Source organism: Salvia hispanica, chromosome 4 (assembly GCF_029641045.1).
Source record: "Salvia hispanica isolate PSC_SH4W2 chromosome 4, Shi_PSC_v1, whole genome shotgun sequence".
Lineage (NCBI taxonomy): Eukaryota > Viridiplantae > Streptophyta > Magnoliopsida > Lamiales > Lamiaceae > Salvia > Salvia hispanica.
Window position 1 is genome coordinate 16,271,598 of NC_142695.1, and position 20,784 is coordinate 16,292,381.

The 20,784-nt window shown below is 37.3% G+C and overlaps 3 protein-coding genes across 5 annotated transcripts; 2 read left to right on the forward strand and 1 right to left on the reverse strand.

Annotated features, from left to right (window-relative positions):
* Positions 1-2,590: 2,590 nt before the first annotated feature.
* On the forward strand, positions 2,591-4,219 carry LOC125197245 (RING-H2 finger protein ATL48-like). Its single transcript, XM_089057249.1, has 3 exons — positions 2,591-2,729; positions 2,951-3,026; positions 3,820-4,219. The coding sequence occupies exons 2-3, from the start codon at positions 2,951-2,953 to the stop codon at positions 3,978-3,980; spliced, it is 237 nt and encodes a 78-aa protein (XP_088913375.1). The 5' UTR covers positions 2,591-2,729; the 3' UTR covers positions 3,981-4,219.
* EDA7 (embryo sac development arrest 7) lies at positions 4,128-10,346 on the reverse strand. Of its 3 annotated transcripts, none has more exons than XM_089057246.1 (17): positions 10,208-10,346; positions 9,856-10,000; positions 9,623-9,721; positions 9,444-9,535; positions 9,211-9,311; positions 8,504-8,594; positions 8,268-8,326; positions 8,052-8,172; positions 7,907-7,975; positions 7,274-7,326; positions 7,041-7,149; positions 6,568-6,738; positions 6,326-6,484; positions 6,053-6,145; positions 5,450-5,650; positions 5,015-5,217; positions 4,128-4,755 (listed from the first exon to the last, which is right to left on the reverse strand). In XM_089057246.1, exons 2-17 carry the CDS (start codon positions 9,986-9,988, stop codon positions 4,359-4,361), a joined length of 2,151 nt encoding a protein of 716 aa, XP_088913372.1. In that variant the 5' UTR covers positions 9,989-10,000; positions 10,208-10,346; the 3' UTR covers positions 4,128-4,358. The 3 variants fall into 3 exon arrangements, with proteins under 3 accessions (XP_088913372.1, XP_088913373.1, XP_088913374.1); XM_089057247.1 differs by having other exon boundaries at positions 9,856-10,018; positions 10,208-10,333; XM_089057248.1 differs by having other exon boundaries at positions 9,856-10,012; positions 10,208-10,321.
* A 6,969-nt stretch (positions 10,347-17,315) lies between these two features.
* LOC125193480 (multiple C2 domain and transmembrane region protein 6-like) lies at positions 17,316-20,770 on the forward strand. Its single transcript, XM_048091274.2, has one exon. It carries the CDS (start codon positions 17,491-17,493, stop codon positions 20,575-20,577), a length of 3,087 nt encoding a protein of 1,028 aa, XP_047947231.1. The 5' UTR covers positions 17,316-17,490; the 3' UTR covers positions 20,578-20,770.
* The last annotated feature ends 14 nt before the right edge of the window (positions 20,771-20,784 follow it).

Genomic DNA, 20,784 nt, shown 5'->3' on the forward strand with positions numbered 1-20,784 from the left:
GTGTTAACGGAGAGTGAGAACTATATTGTTAGAGCATCAACAATGGGGCGGACGATGCGACAGACGCATCGTCCATCCCTGTGGCATCGCGGACAATGGCTTCTCCATCGTCCGTGGACGATGCGCGTCTTCCACCCCTTCATCCATCGCATCGTCCGCCATTGTGGGCGATGCGGACGATGCGACATATGATAGAACGAGTTTTCATTTATACCATTTCACATCTCCCAATTTTTCTCTCTCATCTCTCTCATCCTCACTTTCCCAATTTTCTCAATACAAAAATGAATCCTGACGGCGATGATTGGAGTACATCATAAGGCATTACTCGGTCCTTGACTCGGGCCTTCTTCGATTGCGTTAATGATGCCGCGGCGGAATGCTTGGCAGATATGGAGCGCGAGCGTGCAGCGGCGGCGCAGATACCTCGGCCGATTCGACGACGGACGTATGTCCCCCGCGAGCACAATATAGCTCACCAACGTCTGGTCGCAGACTATTTTGCCGAGCAACCACGGTGGGGCCCGACGGTTTTTCACCGCCGTTTTAGTATGCGACGAGATCTTTTTCTCCGCATTGTCCAGACGTTGGAGGGACGTGATGTATACTTCTAGTAACGGGAAGACGACATCGACAGACCCGGACTTACACCATTGCAGAAGTGCACGGTTGCGATACGACAGTTGGCATACGGCACCACGGCGGATATGTTCGACGAGTACCTTCACGTCGGGGAGACAACTGGCCGCGATTGCCTGAAGAATTTTTGTAGGGGAGTTGTGGAGGCTTTTGGCGACACATATTTGCAAAGGCCGACTGCTGATGATTAACAGAGCCTGATGAGGATGCACGAGACGGTGCACGACTTCCCTGGAATGCTAGGGAGCATCGATAGTATGCACTGGGCGTGGAAGAATTGTCGGACGACGTGGAGAGGCCAATTTACCAGTGGATACAAGGGCATCCACCCGACGATGATCCTCGAAGCCATCGCTGACCATCGGCTCTAGATCTGACATGCATACTTCGGTGTAGCCGGGTCGAACAACGACATCAACGTCCTCAACTCGTCCACCCTCTTTACTGATCAATGCAAGGGTCGCGGCCCAGCCATTGATTTCATTGCCAACGGACGCCAATATCATATGGGGTCCTACTTGGCCGATGACATATATCCAAGGTGGCATGTTTTTGTGAAGACGATCAGTTTCCCAATGGGTGACAGGAGAGTGTTGTTTGCGGCAAAGCAGGAGGCTGCGCAGAAGGATGTGGAGCGGCTTTTGGTGTGCTCCAATCGTGGTGGGCAATAGTGAAAGGTCCGGCGCGTTTTTAGTTCAAGGAAGTCATCGCCCAGGGGCGAATCCACTTAGAGGGATTAAGGGGCAATTGCCCCACCTCAATATAATTAGCTTATACTAATTTGTTAATGAAATTTTAAAATTTTGTAATTTCCTTTATAAATGCCCCACCTCAAACTTCTAAAATTTCTTTATGTATTTATTTTTGCCCCTGCTAAATTGAATTCCTGGCTCCGCCCCAGTCATCGACGATGTCATGTATGCGTGCATCATATTGCATAACATGATAGTCGAACAAGGAGCTGGACATGTCACCGATTGGGCCGATGATGAAGGTGGATCTAGCTCTAGCACGGCGACCGCGCCTGTCGCTCGAGGATTACCGATGGACTTCGGTGAGGTTCTAGCTAGACAGACCTCAGTGCGCAGCCAATAAGACCATGCGGCGCTGATGAACGACATGATTGAAGAAGTTTGGAAGCGCCACGGCCATTGAGAATTTGTAGTGTTTTTATTTCGTACTATATTTGAACTTTCAATGAAATGAAGTTGGTTTTTTTCAATTTTTGTTGTGTTTATAAATATTCAAAAAATAAATAAAAATGCTTAGGGCGGGCTATAGTCCGCCCCATTGCAGGTGGAAGGAGTGGAGGATAAAATGTTGATGTGGTGGTGTATAGGGCGAGGCTTAGGGTGTCGTATAGTCCGCCCATTGTTGATGCCTTTAGTAGTACAGTGGGATGCACAATTAAAAAGTTACTATTTTTTTGGAAGGAAAGAAAATTGTTCAAAATTAGAAATATCTTAAATTTAATTTTTAATATATTAAAATTAAATGTACTAAGATTAAAATGAGATTGACGTTCGTGAACGATGTCACTTAAAAATTTAACAAAATGGTTGGGTAGCCTCAATTAATTAGCACTAGAAAATGGGCTTAGTAGTGCAGTAGGTCCTACTTTTATATACTATTAATTTTATAATAAAATGTGAGTGTGAATGAATTAGTGGAATGTAGGGTTCACTATTAAAAATGGTTAAAGTGAAATGTGATAAATTTTTAGGAACGAACGAAAAAAAAAATAGGTGATAAATCTTTAGGGACGGAGGGATTATTAGTTTTTATTTCTGTTGAATTATTTAGAATTTGTATTCATTTAGTGAAAATCATATACCCCATGAATAGCACGGATGTTAATACTAGTTTAACAAAATGGGTGGATAGCCTCAATTAATTAGCACTAGAAAATGGGCTTAGGCCCAATCATATCATACTTGGGCTTGGCCCAATTATTTCACCTTCTTCAGTCATCACCGCGCTCCAGTTCTTCAATAGCTCTACAAATTCCACGCAAGAAATTTTCTTATTCTTTTCCGATCGCTCTAAAATATTGATTTACATCTGCGTTGTCTTAGGAGAAATTTTCCGAGGTAATGTATTTCTGATTTTGATTACGTTAAGCTTGTATGCATTTTTATTTAGTCTTTTTAAAAAGAAATTGAATAATTAGGTTACAAATTCCTCTTGCTAAGGCTGCATTCAGCTTAGGTCACACAGATTCCCCAATCCAGTAACGCTTTCACGTGTTTCTGAATTGCTATTGTCGGAATTGTTTTTATTGGTTGTTGCTGATTCATATTTAATGAAGCAGATGGGTGCTGTCAATTCGGAGTTGGAAGACTTATTTCAGGACAAAAAGCGAGCGAGAAATCCCCTTGTCCCCATTGGTAAATCTCTCATCATGTCTGGTTGAATTTATATAGTGTGTTGATATTATATGCCTTTCTTGTAATTAGTCAGTTTGTTTTAGCTCTATCTCTGATTGAAATTGTGAACCTTTAGCATTAATAATTCAATGGTTGAAGTGTTAAATTCAATGGAATTGTGTGATCATTATGTTTGAGTAGTAGCTTGTATTTATAGGGGGTTTGGGTTTAGGAATTGTGAGTGAAGCTGTTTCACTAGCTATTTGGGATCGCTTCATGTTGAGTTCAAGCTACTCTGGATGGTCTAACTCAATCTATATCTCTATCACAAATTGTGATTCACAATGCTTGAGTTTTAGGAATTGTAGTGTGTGAAGCTGTTTCACTAGCCGCTTCATGTTGAGTTCAAGCACAATCGCCTTGGCTTTAGGATAGTGAAGTAGGAAAGTTAGTTGTCAAGACTCAAGACAATGCTCAGTTTTTGCTGTTCCTTTTGGAAGGGTCAAATTCAGAAATTGCTTCACTGCATTTTGATTCAGAAACCTGCATCTCAGTGCCATGCGTTGGTCTTGGGTGTTTTGAGGTGGGGGGAGGTGAACTAGACTAGATATATTTAAATTAAAAATTTACTCAAGGTATGAAACTCAAAAATTTAGCTTTTGGAGCCATAACCTCCTAACTTCGAGCTGAGCAAGGGTTACCAGCTTCCAAAACACTTGTGAGGTCAATTTTAATGGCTATCCCAGATTTGATGTCGTTTTTCAATTTATGGATTGCTTTTATGTTTCAATGTTTATGTGTTTTTGTATCCCAGGCGCTTTCATGACGGCTGGAGTGCTGGCGGCCGGTTTAATCAGTTTCAGGCAAGGGAACTCTCATTTAGGTCAAAAGTTAATGAGGGCTCGTGTGGTCGTACAAGGCGCTACAGTTGCACTCATGGTTGGTACAGCTTCCTACTATGGTGACAAATTTTGAGGATCCTCTCTGCTGCTGCAGCCTATTGGGCGTCGCTGTGCTCTTTCTTCATCTCTTCATGAAAAGAGTGCGATTCATCATAAGCTGATTGTGTTTTGTGAAGCAATAGCAGCTGTACACTTATTTAAAATATCACTAACTGATGGATAAATAGCAAAGCAGCTTCTTGAAATTGATTCTCATAATTGTGTATCTATTTAAGTATATTCGTCAATAAATAACAATTTTCAGCTCATGAATACCAAAGCCCAGTAATTTTGCCATACAAATACATTCAGAACAAAATAAGTCAAATACAAGAACGCATCTACCAAAATTGAAGTTACATAACAACACACGGCACAGTTAAGAAAGTTTCTCTTGATGCTCATGTTCTCATCAATGCCCTCTTCCCCTGCTGCTCCTCCCACGGCCTCCACCCCTACCACGAGAACCACCACCTCTACCCCGAGAACCACCGCCTCTACCGCGGAAGCCACCACCCCTACCACGAGATCCACGACCTGAGCCACCGGGTAACTTCAGTGATTGCACACCCCTCCTCTTTTCAGGACGCGCCTCCTCAATATCGTCATACTCCTTGGCTTTTGCTGAGCTTCTGGCCTTGAAAGAGATTTCCCGGGATCCCCCCTGACCATATTTGACCGCATCCTTTGAACCTTGCTGTGGTTTCGTCCGAGCTGCTCTTTCACCCATAGGAAGGGATTCCTCGTCTGCAAGGGACTCATCATTCCAGAATGCTTCTGCATGCCGGTTGTCCTTCACTTCATAAAATCTGCACAACATGAAATGAAATTGGAAAGGCACAGTCATACATAAAGAAATTCTTTTATCTACCTCCTACTACAAATCTGATCTTAATTGTGTGGTTGAACATAAACTTTGATTAAGACAATGCATTAAGGCATTCAGGAAAGTTTAAGAAACATATCTTAGATCATAAACTACTTCAAAACCAGCCAACTACATATAAAATAAGGAGAGCGAGTCGAAAATTATCAAAAAGAAACATAGAGACAGAAAGAGCATCTGACCTAGGTACTTGTGATTTTCTCTTAGATTTTCCATCCAAATTTTCAAGGTCGTCTTCTGATGGTACATCAGTACCACTGATACTCTGTTCATCATCTTCTGAAAGAGCCTCAAAATGCTCCTCGAGCAAAGATGGCTTATTTGTCGTTGCTGGCATAGGGTGCAGAGCCAGGTATTCTTTTGAGAATTCATCAACCTCAAAGTCCTGCAAGAGAGGATTCATCAGCATAGAACTCTCTAACATGTGGTTCTCTTCTCCCTTCTTATTTCATCTTCGGTGGCTTGTTTGTGGAGGATGGGATTTTGGGGGGGGGGGGGGGGGTGTTGTTCCCAGTTTTCATGTTTTATGAACCTACTTCACTAGGTGCACAATGTCTATATGGTCCCTAGTTAATTTCACATGCAATCATCAGTTACTCTACAAAAATGTGAAGTACCTTATCTTCGAACATAGATGTAAACCGCTCATCCTTGAGAACTTCTGTGGTGAGACCTCTCTTCCTCTTTGGTCCCTTCTTAGCACCCGTCTTTTCCTGAGTTTCAGCAACATCAGCATCCTTATTGTCATTCTGCTCTTCCTCTGCTTCAAGAAGTCGGGCTGCCAAAGTCCTATTAACTTTCGGCAGCTTCCTTTTGATCTATAGGAATGCAAGGCAATGAAAATATATAATCAACAACTTGAAAGAGAATGATATGGAATCCAAGCATAACAGTAGATAATGTCAAAATAGCATCCACACACACATCGCTCTCATAACACCTCCCCCTGAATCTCCCAGCAAACAAAACAAAGACTGTCATAGTTGAAACACATCTTAATTCAAGAATTACAGCTGAATTAGGATCTAATTGCATTGGCAATGAGGGGGGAAACAAATTGTGCCATTTGACAGAAAGCAACTAAAGCAACTCAAATGTATCAGAAAATATTAGCAGATTCCCGTGATAGCAAGCCAATTCCTCCCAACGAGTTGCTTGCAAAATGCAAGTGAGGTAGCAAAGATATATTAAAACACAAAATACATGTGAAGTGAACGTACCGTAATTCTGTTCTCACGTTCAGACTGTGATTTTTCCTGCTTTCGCTTTTCTATATAAGACTCATAAGCAAACGGCTCAGCCAAGCTTTGTGCCTGCATTCAGATAGTCATAAAATTACTGCAATTAACAAAAGATTATCATAATGGTTTTAATTGGAAGGTTCAAACTTGCAGAATTTCTTGTGAACAATTGCCATATCAAAGCAATGAGTATTCTTCGGAGAGAAAGAACTAATTGCTCATTTCTAGCTGTTCCCAAGTTAAAGTTTTTACCTTTTTATACAATCGATAATCAACAAAGTAACCATGCATATAAGCCCTCAGAAGATTGGTCCCAATCAAATTTGTCAGATTAAGTTTAGCAAGGTCCTCCTTTGTCAAAAATTTGTAATCATCATAAATGGTTGTTTGTCCACCCTCCTCAAGCTCTTCCTGTAAACCACAAAGTAGACTAATAATTAGCAACAAAACACAATATGTTCCCTACGACAGCCAATGACATAAGAAAGTCGTACTGTTAAATTCTCCAAATAAGAACACCACTTTGGAGCAGGACCGAGGGCTGGGATGAAGTAAGATGGTATTTGGCTGCTGTCCAGAGCCAACAAAATCAGTCCACTGTCTTTGAAGACGCATATATCATTAATTTTTCCAGCAGATGGTTCAATGCTGGTCATACCTTCTCCCTGTAATTCATAGAAATCCATTAAGCTCCCATACTCCATATATTACATTATCTTCACAATTTGTCTCTTAATCTACCTTGAAGGGAAAGACAAATATTTATAACTATGACCATGTGATACTATTGTATAAAGTGTTTTAGAAAATGAAAGATAAAAATTCACAACATAACTCTTGAGAAACCACTGTAAGCAAATATTCATGTTATGAAAACAAGAGCATGAATATCATGCATGAAAGTATTAAGTTTATATGACACAATCAGTTATGATTAAAAAATCTAATAAAGGAAATAATTTATCACCGTTTCAGGGTCCCAAATCCTGACTATGTGTTTATCAGTAGTGATCAATTTTGACTGCTCCGAGTTTAGAGTCTTATGCCACTTAATGTTTAGTATCGGGCTGCCATACCTACAAAAGAGTGATAAATTGACAAGTGAAGATATAAAAAAATATATATATAATACAATCATAAATTAGGATAGTATTAGATTAGATATAATTAAGAAGTTGGAAGCTAGTAAATACAACTTACATGTGATCCTTTATTCGCATAGGATTAGATGAGCGCAAATCATAAATTAGGATCTGCATGATTGATACAGAACATTGAATATATTACAATCAAATTTCAACTGCAACCACTAAAGCATAAAAAAGAGATACATGGAGGATAGTTAGTGATATTTGTATATACTATATAGGAATTTAATTTTTGTAACAACTAACAACACATTTTCAGGAACACCGCTAAATAATCTGAAGCAGTTTGCAATTGTATCAATTAATAAAAATTCCCTTGTTACTAATAAAATATTTTAGCACATAGGACAATAAACCCAACAATTAATGATAAGTTTAACAGCATAAGGTTAAAAGAATGCCTTAGCTTAAGAAGAATAGCAGAACATGGAAGCTGTAGTCTCATCCAAAAAAAAAGAAATAGATTTATTTGATTCCAGGAAGTTGCAGACATATGTATAGCATAAGTTTCATAAACTTTTGATGAACAAAACATCTCTTGGCACAAAGCACGTACTATCAGCATCATGAAGATAATAATGAATAACTATTGATAAGACATCACGCATGCGATAAAGGAAAGGGACAAGGCAATATGACTGCAGTGAGTGGAAAATGGTAATATGTTATATATAGGTTAATGTACCTTCCCAGCACTGCTTCCAACAGCCATTTGATAACCTCCATCTCCATCAAATTCAATTGCAGTAACCTCCTAAAATAATCAAGTTCTATGAAATCTTCCATTGATAAACTTCTTATTCTGACAACCATGATAATAAGTATTTTACCGCATCATTATCACCAGCACTTGCAACAGCATCTAGTCGACCAACTGAGGACTTAGTCCTCATATCAAAGCATTCAACAGCTCCATCCTCACCACCGCCAGCGACTAATCCATGGATTTTGCTGAATGGACCAACACAAAATACATATAAAAACAGCTAATACGTGAAGTAGTGAACAGCGTGAAACAGGCTCAATGGAAATGACGTTTCACTAACCTTCGAGATACCACATTCAGAGCTGGAGATTGTGTACTAAGAGAGGCTAGGAAACGGCCCTGTCAAAGATGCAATTAGATTTTGAAAGTTGAACTTGAGTCTTTTACATGATCTATAACTCATCAAAGAAATAAGGGATAAGCTGAAAAAATTCAAGGAAAAAGATACCGCTAAAGGGAGCAGTGCAGGTTTTAAGCACTTAAAAAAATAACACAAAGTTTGTGAATAAGACAAACCTGTTCTAAGTTTATCCTATATAGATCTGGAGAAGAAGCAGCACAAATTAAATCACAAGACCAGCTGTCATAGACAATATCTCTTCCCATCCTGTTTAAAAAAATCATTTGGGAAAAAAATCATAAGTTTGGACATAATAATATAATATCACTACAATTCACCTACCAAATTAATTCGAACAAAAAAAATCGCATAGTCTGAAATGCACTCTTGGAAAATATTATCAAGTCTGTGTGACTAATGAGTATATGTATAACTCTTAACACACTCCATCAGCTTGAACCCAATCAACACCCAGTTTCAAGTTGAACTTTTTAAATGAAGTAAATCAATAAATTATTTCATCTCATAATTAAGTTTCAGAAATGATCAGACAGTATTAAAAATGTCATTTTTATATGCAACTCAATGTAATGGCTCGTGTTTCTAATAAAAATATTAAATATAAGAAAAAATGATAAGCAGGAAAGAAATAACTAGAACTAGCATTCACTTGAACAAATCTGTAAAACCCAATCCATAAGTAACTAAATAAGAGCTACTACTGGGACAAAACGAGAAGGTAGCACATATTATGCAAAAGTTGGACATTAGAAGAAAACCAAAAGGACATTAATTTTAGTAAATACAGTTACAACACATTACGACGTTGAATTTTTTGGCAATAGTTTTGTTCTTTTTCCAGGGGATAGACTGTACAGAGTACCTTGGAATTCTCAAACTGTAATGACTCCCATATTTTGCATGAAGGCGTATAGACCGGTCAGTGCAAAGAAATGCCATCTTCGAGTAGTCATCATCTAATATCTATTGATCAATAAATTTTAAAATACAACTAATTCAGTATAGTGAAGCTTGAATAGAGAAGTTTCCTGGAGTCTACAAATACTTAATTCCATTAAACTGAATTTTCAGTGAGAGAGCACAACATAATATTACCTCAAAATCAACAATTTCAGAAACCAAATGTCTTTCGAACTTCAGTGACAATTCCCTCAGCTCATACACTTTGACTTGTGGAGGGTAAATGCCTGGATTGCCCAAAGAAATTTCTCAATATGCACCACATTTCACAAACAAAATTCGATTTCTTGAACATGAGCAGTTTAAACACCTACCTGAGGCTACAAGATACTCCCCATCAGGCGTCACCTTAATTCTAGAAGTCGAGGTTTCAAACCTCAAATCCTGTACCAAATCCACCCTCTGCAAATAATCTGAAATTCAATCAACAAAAACATATCAGTATTATTCATAAGCTAGCATTTGCCAGTATACAAGCAGTTTTCACCAGTTTTTGATAACTATAACCATTCTCAGTTAGCTTCAAAAAAATTATATAATTTCGAACCTGGATTTTTCCGCAGTGCTCTGAGCTTCTTTGGAGGAAGCCATGCCGCAAGCGACCGGTTTTGGCCGGAAACCGAGTACATTTTGACTCCATTTATAGAGGAAGACTTCAAAGTGCCCCCTTCAAACGCCATCTTTTACAAACTCTATTAATCAAACTGCACCTAATGAGCATATATATTCACAACAAAACATAATTTGAAGTAAAAATCATGCTAAATAGAATATTTTAACACACTCCATCAACAAAAATCCAGCTTCAAAACGCATAACCTCCAAAAACAGAACATACTCCTCGAAATCGTGCTGGAATAGAAAATATTTCGTACTATCAGAAAATAAAATTAACTCACCGAATAAGATGGTCGATGTGAATCGCCGACGTTAGAGCACAGAACCGCCGCGAATGGCTTCGGAAGACGGCGGCGCAGCTTATTGGCTATATTTTGGGGGCTTTTCTCAATTTTGCGGTGTTAAATTACAAAGCATAAAATCAGATGATGGGCTATCGATAGTTTTAGGCCCATAACTTAAACAAGCCCAATAAAACGGGCCCACATTTCAAGCCAACTTTTCAAAGTTGGACTATTTGAAGTTTTGAACGTTTAATAGGAATTGGCTGATGGATTTATTTATTTTTAGCTAGTGACTAAATCTCTAGAATATGATGTAATAAGTGTCATATTACATAGTTCTATTTTTAAAATGATTACACATAGAAAGAGTAAGTTCACCCACTCTCTTCGAATACATTTTTAGCGGCAAGAAACGTTTATTTGGGAAGGCCATGTGTTCGGATGGTATTAAATTTGTTAGAATCTTTTACTGTAATAAAGAAAACAGGAAATATGAGACAAATTGATTGAGGCATTGAGCTGGAATGGGCTTTTGTTTATTTCTTACTACTACAATTTTAGTGGTCACGAAATTACAAAGGGCGAATGATCCAAGGAGAGAGAATACTCTATTTACTTGCACAACTGTCTTGCATCTAGACAGGGAGAGATGGTAATATTCCTACAAAATTACCAATTTTTTGTTTGTTTTTTTAATTTAGTTATTTTACTTTATGCAAAGATCTCATAATAGGAATGGTTGTCTATACTAATATAAATTAGATGAGATTTTCACCAAGAAAAGATTAGATGGAATCTTCACCAAGTCAACGTAGAATAAAATTTAAGAGATTTTTAACATAATATGTACTGATATACTATTAAAAAGTATATCATCATATATCTATAATTCATATAGAAATTCCACTCATCCGTCCCCCATGTGACTATGTGAATTTGGTCCAAATTAAAAATAAAATCAATTTATTAGATATTATTATGTCAGTTCTAAAATGTGATGTTTTGATGATAAAAGAGGTAAATTGCTGTCTCGAAAAGAAGTAGTACTACGGAGTAGTAGTAATATTATAGGAGAAGACTTAATCAAATCCTATTACTTCATCTTGAGTGTTGATTTATTAATAAATCAAAGATGTGCATGTTGTATAATATACACACTCAGAGAATCTTGGTTTGAAGTTTGAACTGACAAGCTAGCAAGTATTATTAGTAGTATACTTTAATTACAAGCATCCAGAGACACATCAGTTCAGTACAGTGCATTTTAATGAAATTAGAACCTAACACAGTCAGTAATGTTTCTTCAGACACTGGTTTATATTAATAAATTCATGTTTTTCTTGACCTGATCACACCAGCAAATTTGGTAGGAAAAGCACTAATAATAAATAAGTGGATCCAAAAGTTGGCATGTGCTGCTGCCCATGTGAATGTGATGCTACAAAACAAATTTAGCTACCACATGACATTATATGGCCCCTTCAATCAGATCTACCATTACTTTTTAGAGCATCACCCTCTTCGCACTATACTCCGTCCATGCACTTAGTGCTTGCACTTAATTAAGTGTAAACGAATTTTGGAGAAGAATAAATATTGAGCGTGCACTGAGTGCTGCGCCTACATTGGAGGAAAATACATACTTAGACATATAAAAATTGGAATGTAATCAAATACAAATTCTAAATACTGTACAAACTCCAAACTATGATCTGCATCACTGAAAAATGTCAACATATGATAAAATTACATCAACAGAAAATGTTAACACAATGTCAACAGTTGATGTTGTGTTGATTGTGTTGACATTTTGTGTTGATGTAATTTTATCATCTGTTGACATTTTTCAACGTTCCAGATCATAGTTTGAAGTTTGTACAGTATTTAGAGTTTGCATTTTATTACTACCACGTGTAAATTAAGTTTACAAAAATAAGAAATACTCCACTTAATGCACGATCCTTTGTGTACAAATTTATTAAATAACATATTTTCAAGAGTTGAAAATCTCCATACATATAACATCATTTATTATATGTTGTGATTTAGGTAAATATTGTTATCTAGAAAAAGTAATCACCTATTCTTTTAAATGCACAATTCATAGTTAATTTAGATACATTCATAATTAGAGAATTTGCACAAAATAGTACTCACAAATCTATGAATTTAGCCACTAGCATAGTAATATGAATGTATGTCGTGTCATGTTATTGAATAATTATGTTTTTGAATGGTTTATCTCCACATACGTCCTATCCTTATTGGATTTAATGCTCCCACCAACCTCAATCATTCAACCAAAAATCACTATTGGAATTATAACTACTTATTCACTATTGATTGCATCTCTGAATTATTTGAAACGCATAATTGAATAGTACAGTATGTTTTAACTTCAAGAAAAATAAAATAGAAAAAAACATTATCATGTGATGATGATCATCAACTAAAGATTTGGAGATGATTATTTTTACATGCAAGGTGCAACCCTTTCTTTCCCTTTTACAAATCAAAGCACAACATTAAATTAAAGAGTGAACTACACAAATGGTCCCTGGACTATGGGTTTATCTCGTCCATAGTCCCTGGACTTTAAAAATATCGCCAGTAGTCCCTGGACTAAGGGTTTATCTCGAAATTGGTCCTTTTGGCTTTTTTTGGTACGAAAATACCCTTTGATATTATTTTGGGGGGTTTGGGCAATTTGGTCTTTTTACACTTTTAACATTTTAAATCTGATATTATTTTAGTTATGTACTAACTTTGATATTATTTCAAAATTATCATTCTTCTTTCATTTTGTTATCCTTCACTGAATTTGTTTTTTTAATTTCAATATTAGATTTAATTTTATAAAATTTTAAATTTTATTTTTTAAATATCAATAAATTTTTTTAATTATAAAAATTATTAAATAGCAAAAATTAAAATTAATAGTTATAATCAATATTTGATAGTGTATAGTACTATGTAATCAATAAGGTATGACAACGCCTTAGTTTTAATCAATATTTAAATAGCTTTAATCATAAATAGATTATATAACACAATTTATTCTGAAATAAATATGCATCTAATGTAAGACTAATATAATTTTTGTTTATTAATTTGAAAACAATCAAAATTTACTAGAAAATTTCAACAAAAATACTCCTATATAAAATTTTAAGTATGATCAAATTTTTAGTCAACTTCATAATATTTAATCACAAGCAATTATAACAACCGAACGGAGGCTAAATAGAATAACTCTTATTTTTCCATCATGATTAATATTATTTTTCTGTACTTCTTCAATTCAATTGAATATTATATTAAATAACAAAAATTAATAGTTTTAATCAATATTTATAGTGTCCATGAATTAATAGTTTTCATTAAAAAATTTATTGATATTTAAAAATCTAAATATTAAATTTAATTTTATAAAATTAAATCTAATATTGAAATAAAAAAAAATCAGTGAAGGATAACAAAATGAAAGAAGAATGATAATTTTGAAATAATATCAAAGTTAGTACATAACTAAAATAATATCAGATTTAAAATGTTAAAAGTGTAAAAAGACCAAATTGCCCAAACCCCCCAAAATAATATCAAAGGGTATTTTCGTACCAAAAAAAGCCAAAAGAACCAATTTCGAGATAAACCCTTAGTCCAGGGACTACTGGCGATATTTTTAAAATCCAGGGACTATGGACGAGATAAACCTATAGTTCAGGGACCATCTGTGTAGTTCACTCTAAATTAAATGGTTGTGGATCTCATAGATCGACATTCAAACAAATTTTTTGAAAATTAGTTGGATTCATTAAAAAATACTATAGTACTACTACCTAATAGAGTAATAGTAGTACAATATATTAAGCTGAAAATAATCAATTTAGAAATTTAAGGTAATTGATTTTATATACAACTAACATTTACCACATAACCAACCGGAGAACAGCTTCACCGCTAATATAAAAATTAGTCAATGTAATTTTAAGTGTTTATCATACCTGTTGAGTACTATCATTTTGTGTACCCAAAATTAACAAGAAAACCCAAATTTTATGTAGCCAACTTATTTATTATGAAGTACTAGTATTTTTTGTTATCTCATCTGGGTTTTCGACATCTTAAGCTCATTATCCATAATTCTTGATCATTAAAATCTGAATAAGAAATATATCTAGATAGACCAACAACAATTTAGTATATTTGTCGACTATCAATAATTTTAATTGTCAATAATATAAGAATTAATTAATTAAAAATAAACAGCGTTAAAAATTGATTGAAGGGTAATTATTCGGTTTTCAATTTAATTTTTTTAGCTAAACCGAACTGAAAAATCAAAATATTGTGAAAATGAAAACCAAACCGGAAAAATTAATTAAATTTATGGAAAACTAAAATGTAATTAACTTTTTTGGCGACCCTGGTAAAAGAAATAGGACTATGGCTATATTCGTGGAAAGAAGATTAGATGATTTCACTGTGACATTTAGGCCATCCACAGCAGAAAAAAAAAATGTCCCGATCTCGTCTCGGAGGGACGAGACGCCAGCAAGACGGCGTTGTGGGCGTCGTCTCGTCTCCATCTCGTCGCCAGCGCGTCCCGCGCCCCGCGTCCCGTCGCGGCGAGGCACCCCGCGAGACATCTCGCCACGTGCTTGGGCGACGTGGCGAGCTCCGGTTCGTGCGTGACGCCCACTCGCCGTCCGGCGAGTGGGCGTCGTTTATATCCGTTAAAATTGATTTTTTTTATTTTTTTTTTAAATCAGAAAAAATTCAAAAAAATAAAATATATTTATAAAAAAAAATTCAAAAATTATACTAGCCGTTTATAGCCCTTTTTTACAAATTTTTAATTTTTTTTAAATTTTTTTTAAGCCCCAAATCACTTCTATAAATACCAAATCATTCCCACAAATTATCCACCATAAAAAACTCTCTATTCTCACTCAAACACACTACATTCTTCATCTCAAAACATTTTTCTTCTCCCAAATTTAATCAATTCATGGATCCATTTGAGCAAATGCGTCAACTAATGGTGTGTATTTTTATTTTTTTAGGATTTTAATTATGTGTGTTTTTATTTTTTTAGGATTTTAATTATGTATTTTTTTTATTTTTAGGATTTTAAATTGTAATTTTATTTTATTTAATGAAGTGTGTTTTTTATTAATTGGATTTGTTGAAAATAAAAATGAAAAATGAAATTGAATGAATAGTTAAGAGATGAGATGGTTAAGAGATGGATGGATGTGGGTGCTATCTCTTAGTTAAGAGATGGAGTGAAAAGTACAATGTGGCCCATGAATAGTGAAGAGATGAGACGGTTAAGAGACGGATAAGAGACACTGCTGTGGATGCCCTTAATGTAGAATCACGTTGTCATTAGAAAATGAATAATTGGATATTTCTGAAACAATTGATAATCCATTACTCTTAAGAGAATTAACAAATGAAAATCGGTATAGAGTCAGGGAATAAATTTTATAAAATGCAAAAAAGAATATTAAAGTCTAAAAACCCAGTTAGGCCTTAATGATTTGATGTAGAAAAGAACATTCAGTGTGTTATTTGTGGATTGGTTGCCCTAATTATGGGATTAATTGTTGTGGTGACATGGATATATACCCAAATATAAACAAATTATTGACTAGTGCTACTTTTTGTGGAGACGACTTTAATGAGAAACATATAATTTCATCTTTATTATAAAGTAGTTTAATTTCATGCAATAGGACGAATTCTAAAAGTTGAATATTAAGGTGGGCTAATGCTGAGCAGAGACTCCACTCAGTTTTCACCATACTTTTCAATCCTAATTATAAAGATCTACTCTTCCTGTCCTTGCAATTAATCATAAATACAATATGCAGGATAATCAATTGGTTACGTGATAAATTCCTTTGGGCTGAGCTTTCATTTAATTAGTACATACAGTAATTAATTTTTTTTTAATGTCTTTAACATTCTATATAGCTTACTCATGTTCTACTTTCAATTTTTAACTATATCAAACACATCTCTTAATAAATCGTAGTAGTACCTAATATTTTGTACGTATATAATTTTTCGGTAAACAAAATTCAGAACCATTGATGCAAAAGTAAGAACAAAATGAATAGATAGAATTATTTTCTACAAATATCTCTTAATTACAGATTAATTAACTAATTCAAAAACTACATATATATGTGCTAACCTAAAATCTTCTAAAACCGATATGCAAAATTTTCAATTAAAAATAAGGATAAGCCAATAGATCCTAATGTCCAAACAAATGAAACAAGAAAGCAATTCCTCCCCACACTCGTGAAAAGGAAATCCCATCAGACTATTTAAATAGGGAGAAAATGGCTTTTTGAAAAGTGGTTCATTATTTTCCATGATCAATCCATTCAATTTTCAACTAATTCCACTAAAGTTTCCAACCCCCAACACACGTACTGTATATATCTACGTACACATTAAAATATTGGGCAAGGAACTATTGTGAATTTATACACTAACAAAGTCCAAAATTTTCGACATTCATGTAGTTACCTAAGAAATATTGTGTACTCGAAATAATTGCTATCTCGCAGCTTGCACAAATTTTGTGAAAAAAACTTGAGAATGTGGTAATTACAAATTAACATTAGTAAAGATTTAATGAAAATATGGATTTTTCCACAATAATCTCTTTCTAAACACTATAATTTTTATATATTTCTTTCTTATATTTCACCAATTTTACATGAAAATATGTGTCATTTTTAGAGTTTAGGTTTAAAATATGAAGAAAGTACAAAATAAATACTACTACAGTAGTATATAGATATATATATAGATACGTCACGTTCAGAAACAGACACTTGTGAACGTTTATACACACCAAAATTTCAAGGAAATAAACGTAACAAAATTGATGACCTAATCCAAGAGATAAAAATTAGAACTCCAGACACCTATAATGTATTGTTCTATTTAAATAAATAAACACAAACAATAGACAAAATAGATAAACATTGTAAAAGGGTAGGGGCCCCGCCCCAGCCCCTCAACCAAAAAAATACAGTACGTATTAAACGCCTATATTTTACTACTATAACGATTAGTACTACCTCTTTCCTCCCAACTAAATTCAAACGCAAGTTACTGTCTTCTTACTCCAAATAACAAAATGACTTCCCCCACCGCCAACCATTTTCCTCCACCTCTCTCTACCTACCCTGTTTTTCACCCCTAGCTTCTCTTTCTCCTTCTCAATCCCTAACCAAACCCACTCCAAAATCCCAATGGCCAAGCTGGTGGTGGAGGTTCTCGACGCCAGCAACCTCATGCCCAAAGACGGCCACGGCAGCGCCTCCCCCTTTGTGGAGGTCGAATTCGACGAGGAGCGCCGCAAGACTTCTACTAAGCACAAAGATCTCAACCCTTTCTGGGACGAGAAGCTCGTCTTCAACATCAAGAATCCCAGAGATCTTGACAAAAAGTCCATAGACGTCTCTGTCTACAATGATAACAAGGAGGGCCACAAGAATTTTCTTGGGAAAGTCCGAATATCCGGCAGGTTTGTGCCTGAATCTGAGCAGGAATCCATGGGCCAGAGGTACCCTCTTGAGAAAAGAGGCCCCTTTTCCCATGTCAAGGGCGATATCGCCTTGAAGATTTACTCCGTGCATGGTGGCGCCCCCTCCAGTGGTGGATTTGAGGCGGTGGAGGAGGTTCTCAACCATATGGAGGGCAATATGGAGGATCTCTACAACCACAGCCACCACCACCATCAGAAGCACAAGGAGAGGGAGAGAGAGAGTGCTCCACCGCCGTTGAAGGAGATTAACACTGACAAGTTTGATGATGAGTTTTTCTACAAGGGGAGCCATGACAAGATCAAGAAGAAGAAAAGCAAGGAGAAGGAGGTGCGGACCTTCTACTCTGTTGGCACCGGCGGAGGCGGGCCGCCTCCTCCTCCGCCGGAGAAGCCTGTATTCGAGAAAAGGGCCGACTTTGCTAAAGGCGGTGGAGCTCCGGCTGCCACTGTGATGCAAATGCAGTTCCCGGGGCAGAAGCCGGAGTATGGCGTGGTGGAGACACGGCCACCGTTGGCTGCAAGGATGGGGTATTGGGGCAGAGACAAAACAGCAAGCACCTACGATTTGGTGGAGCAGATGAATTTTCTATACATCAGTGTAGTGAAAGCAAAAGATCTACCTGTCATGGACATCTCCGGCAGTCTTGATCCTTATGTAGAAGTGAAAGTGGGTAACTACAAAGGTGTGACTAAGCATCTCGAGAAGAATCAATATCCAGTTTGGAATGCAGTCTTCGCTTTCTCAAAGGAGAGGCTTCAGAGCAACCTCATTGAGGTTACAGTCAAAGATAAGGACTTTGGCAAAGATGATTTCGTGGGGAAGGTCGTATTTGATGTTGCAGAAGTGCCCCTGCGCGTGCCACCAGATAGCCCTCTGGCTCCACAGTGGTACAAATTGGCAAACAAGAAAGGGGAGAAGCACCCTGATCATGGAGAGATCATGCTTGCAGTGTGGATGGGGACGCAGGCTGATGAAGCATTCCCGGAGGCGTGGCACTCCGATGCTCATAGCTTGAGCCAGCAGAGTCTAGCTAGCACGAGATCCAAAGTGTATTTCTCACCAAAACTGTACTACCTCAGAGTGCACATCATGGCAGCTCAAGATCTCGTGCCATCTGATAGAGGGCGGATGCCTGATCCGTATGTTAAGGTGCAGCTTGGCCATCAAATCCGTGCCACCAGGCCTTCAGCAATGAAGCATATCAACCCGGAGTGGAATGAGGAGCTTATGTTTGTTGTATCTGAGCCGTTTGATGAGTATATTTTCATTAGTGTGGAGGATAAGGTTGGACCGGGGAAGGATGAGAATATTGGGATGATCTTGATACCTGTTAGGGAGGTTCCACAAAGAATCGAGACTTCCAAGCTGCCTGAGCCACGGTGGTATGCTCTGCAGAAGCCATCTAAGGCAGAGGAGGATGGGGAGAAGAAAAAAGAGGTAAAGTTCGCGAGCAGGATCCTTCTCCGGATCTGCATTGATGCAGCCTACCATGTTCTTGATGAGTCCACGCATTTCAGCAGTGATCTTCAGCCATCATCCAAGCATCTGAGGAAACCTAGCATTGGGATGCTTGAAGTTGGAATCTTGAGTGCTCGAAACCTGCTACCGATGAAGGGGAAAGATAATAGGCTCACAGATGCGTACTGCGTAGCAAAGTATGGGAACAAATGGGTTCGTACCAGAACGCTTCTTGACACGCTACATCCTCGTTGGAACGAGCAGTACACGTGGGAAGTTCATGATCCTTGCACTGTGATCACCATTGGTGTCTTTGACAACTGCCACATCAATGGGAAGGATGATGCAAGGGATCAGAGGATCGGGAAGGTCAGAATCAGGCTCTCGACGTTAGAGACAGATAGAATTTACACTCATTCTTATCCGCTACTCGTGCTAGCTCCCTCTGGATTGAGGAAGCACGGTGAGCTCCATCTAGCTCTGCGATTCACCTGCACAGCTTGGGTGAACATGATGGCTCAGTACAGCAGGCCGTTGTTGCCAAAGATGCACTACGTTCAACCAATCTCTGTGAGGCACATAGATTGGCTGCGCCACCAAGCAATGCAGATAGTGTCTGCACGGTTGATCCGGGCTGAGCCACCTCTAAGGAGGGAGGTGGTGGAATATATGTTGGATGTGGATTATCACATGTTCAGTTTGAGGAGGAGCAAGGCCAATTTCTTCCGCATAATGTCACTCCTTTCCGGGATTTCATATGTCATCCGGTGGTTTGATGGCATCTGTTATTGGAAGAATCCATTGACAACCATCCTGGTGCACGTGTTGTTTCTGATACTCATCTGCTACCCGGAGCTGATCCTACCAACAATCTTTCTCTACCTGTTTGTCATTGGGTTGTGGAACTACCGGCTGAGGTCAAGGGTTCCGCCACACATGGATGCTCGTCTCTCTCAGGCTGAGAACACCCATCCGGACGAGCTTGATGAGGAGTTCGACACATTCCCAACATCTCGGCCATCTGACCTAGTGAGGATGAGATATGATAGGTTAAAGAGCGTTGCAGGAAGAGTGCAGACCGTGATTGGAGACCTGGCAACGCAAGGGGAGAGGGCGCTGTCGATACTGGGGTGGAGAGACCCGAGGGCGACAGCCATCTTCATCATCTTCTCATTGATCTGGGCTGTATTTTTGTATGTCACTCCATTTCAAGTTGTAGCAGTGCTCATTGGCCTTTACATTCTTCGACACCCACGGTTTCGGAGCAAGCTGCCATCGGTTCCGGTCAATTTCTTCAAGAGATTACCAGCAAGGTCAGACTCTCTTCTATGAGAAAAGATCAAACATTAAGATAAGCAGAGAATTTATTGAGTAAATAAGTTCCAATAAAGCCTTCATCATCAGCTGCAGCAAAAGCTAAGTTTAGCAATTTACCTGTCTAGAGCAGCATTTCTTCAATATCTCTAATTTGTGCATTCTGTAACAATTTTCCCTTTTAATGTTATTCAACATATTATTTAAAGAAGTTGAGAAAGGTGC

Bases quoted from the DNA above. Each gene is read 5' to 3' on its own strand.
- LOC125197245 (XM_089057249.1), top strand. From the start codon at position 2,951: ATGGGTGCTGTCAATTCGGAGTTGGAAGACTTATTTCAGGACAAAAAG. The intron at 3,027-3,819 runs GTAAATCTCTCA...TTTGTATCCCAG, and splicing joins AAATCCCCTTGTCCCCATTG to GCGCTTTCATGACGGCTGGA.
- EDA7 (XM_089057246.1), bottom strand. From the start codon at position 9,988: ATGGCGTTTGAAGGGGGCACTTTGAAGTCTTCCTCTATAAATGGAGTC. The intron at 6,739-7,040 runs GTGATAAATTAT...TATGAATTACAG, and splicing joins GGATTTGGGACCCTGAAACG to GGAGAAGGTATGACCAGCAT. The intron at 5,218-5,449 runs GTACTTCACATT...CCTCTCTTGCAG, and splicing joins CATCTATGTTCGAAGATAAG to GACTTTGAGGTTGATGAATT.
- LOC125193480 (XM_048091274.2), top strand. From the start codon at position 17,491: ATGGCCAAGCTGGTGGTGGAGGTTCTCGACGCCAGCAACCTCATGCCC.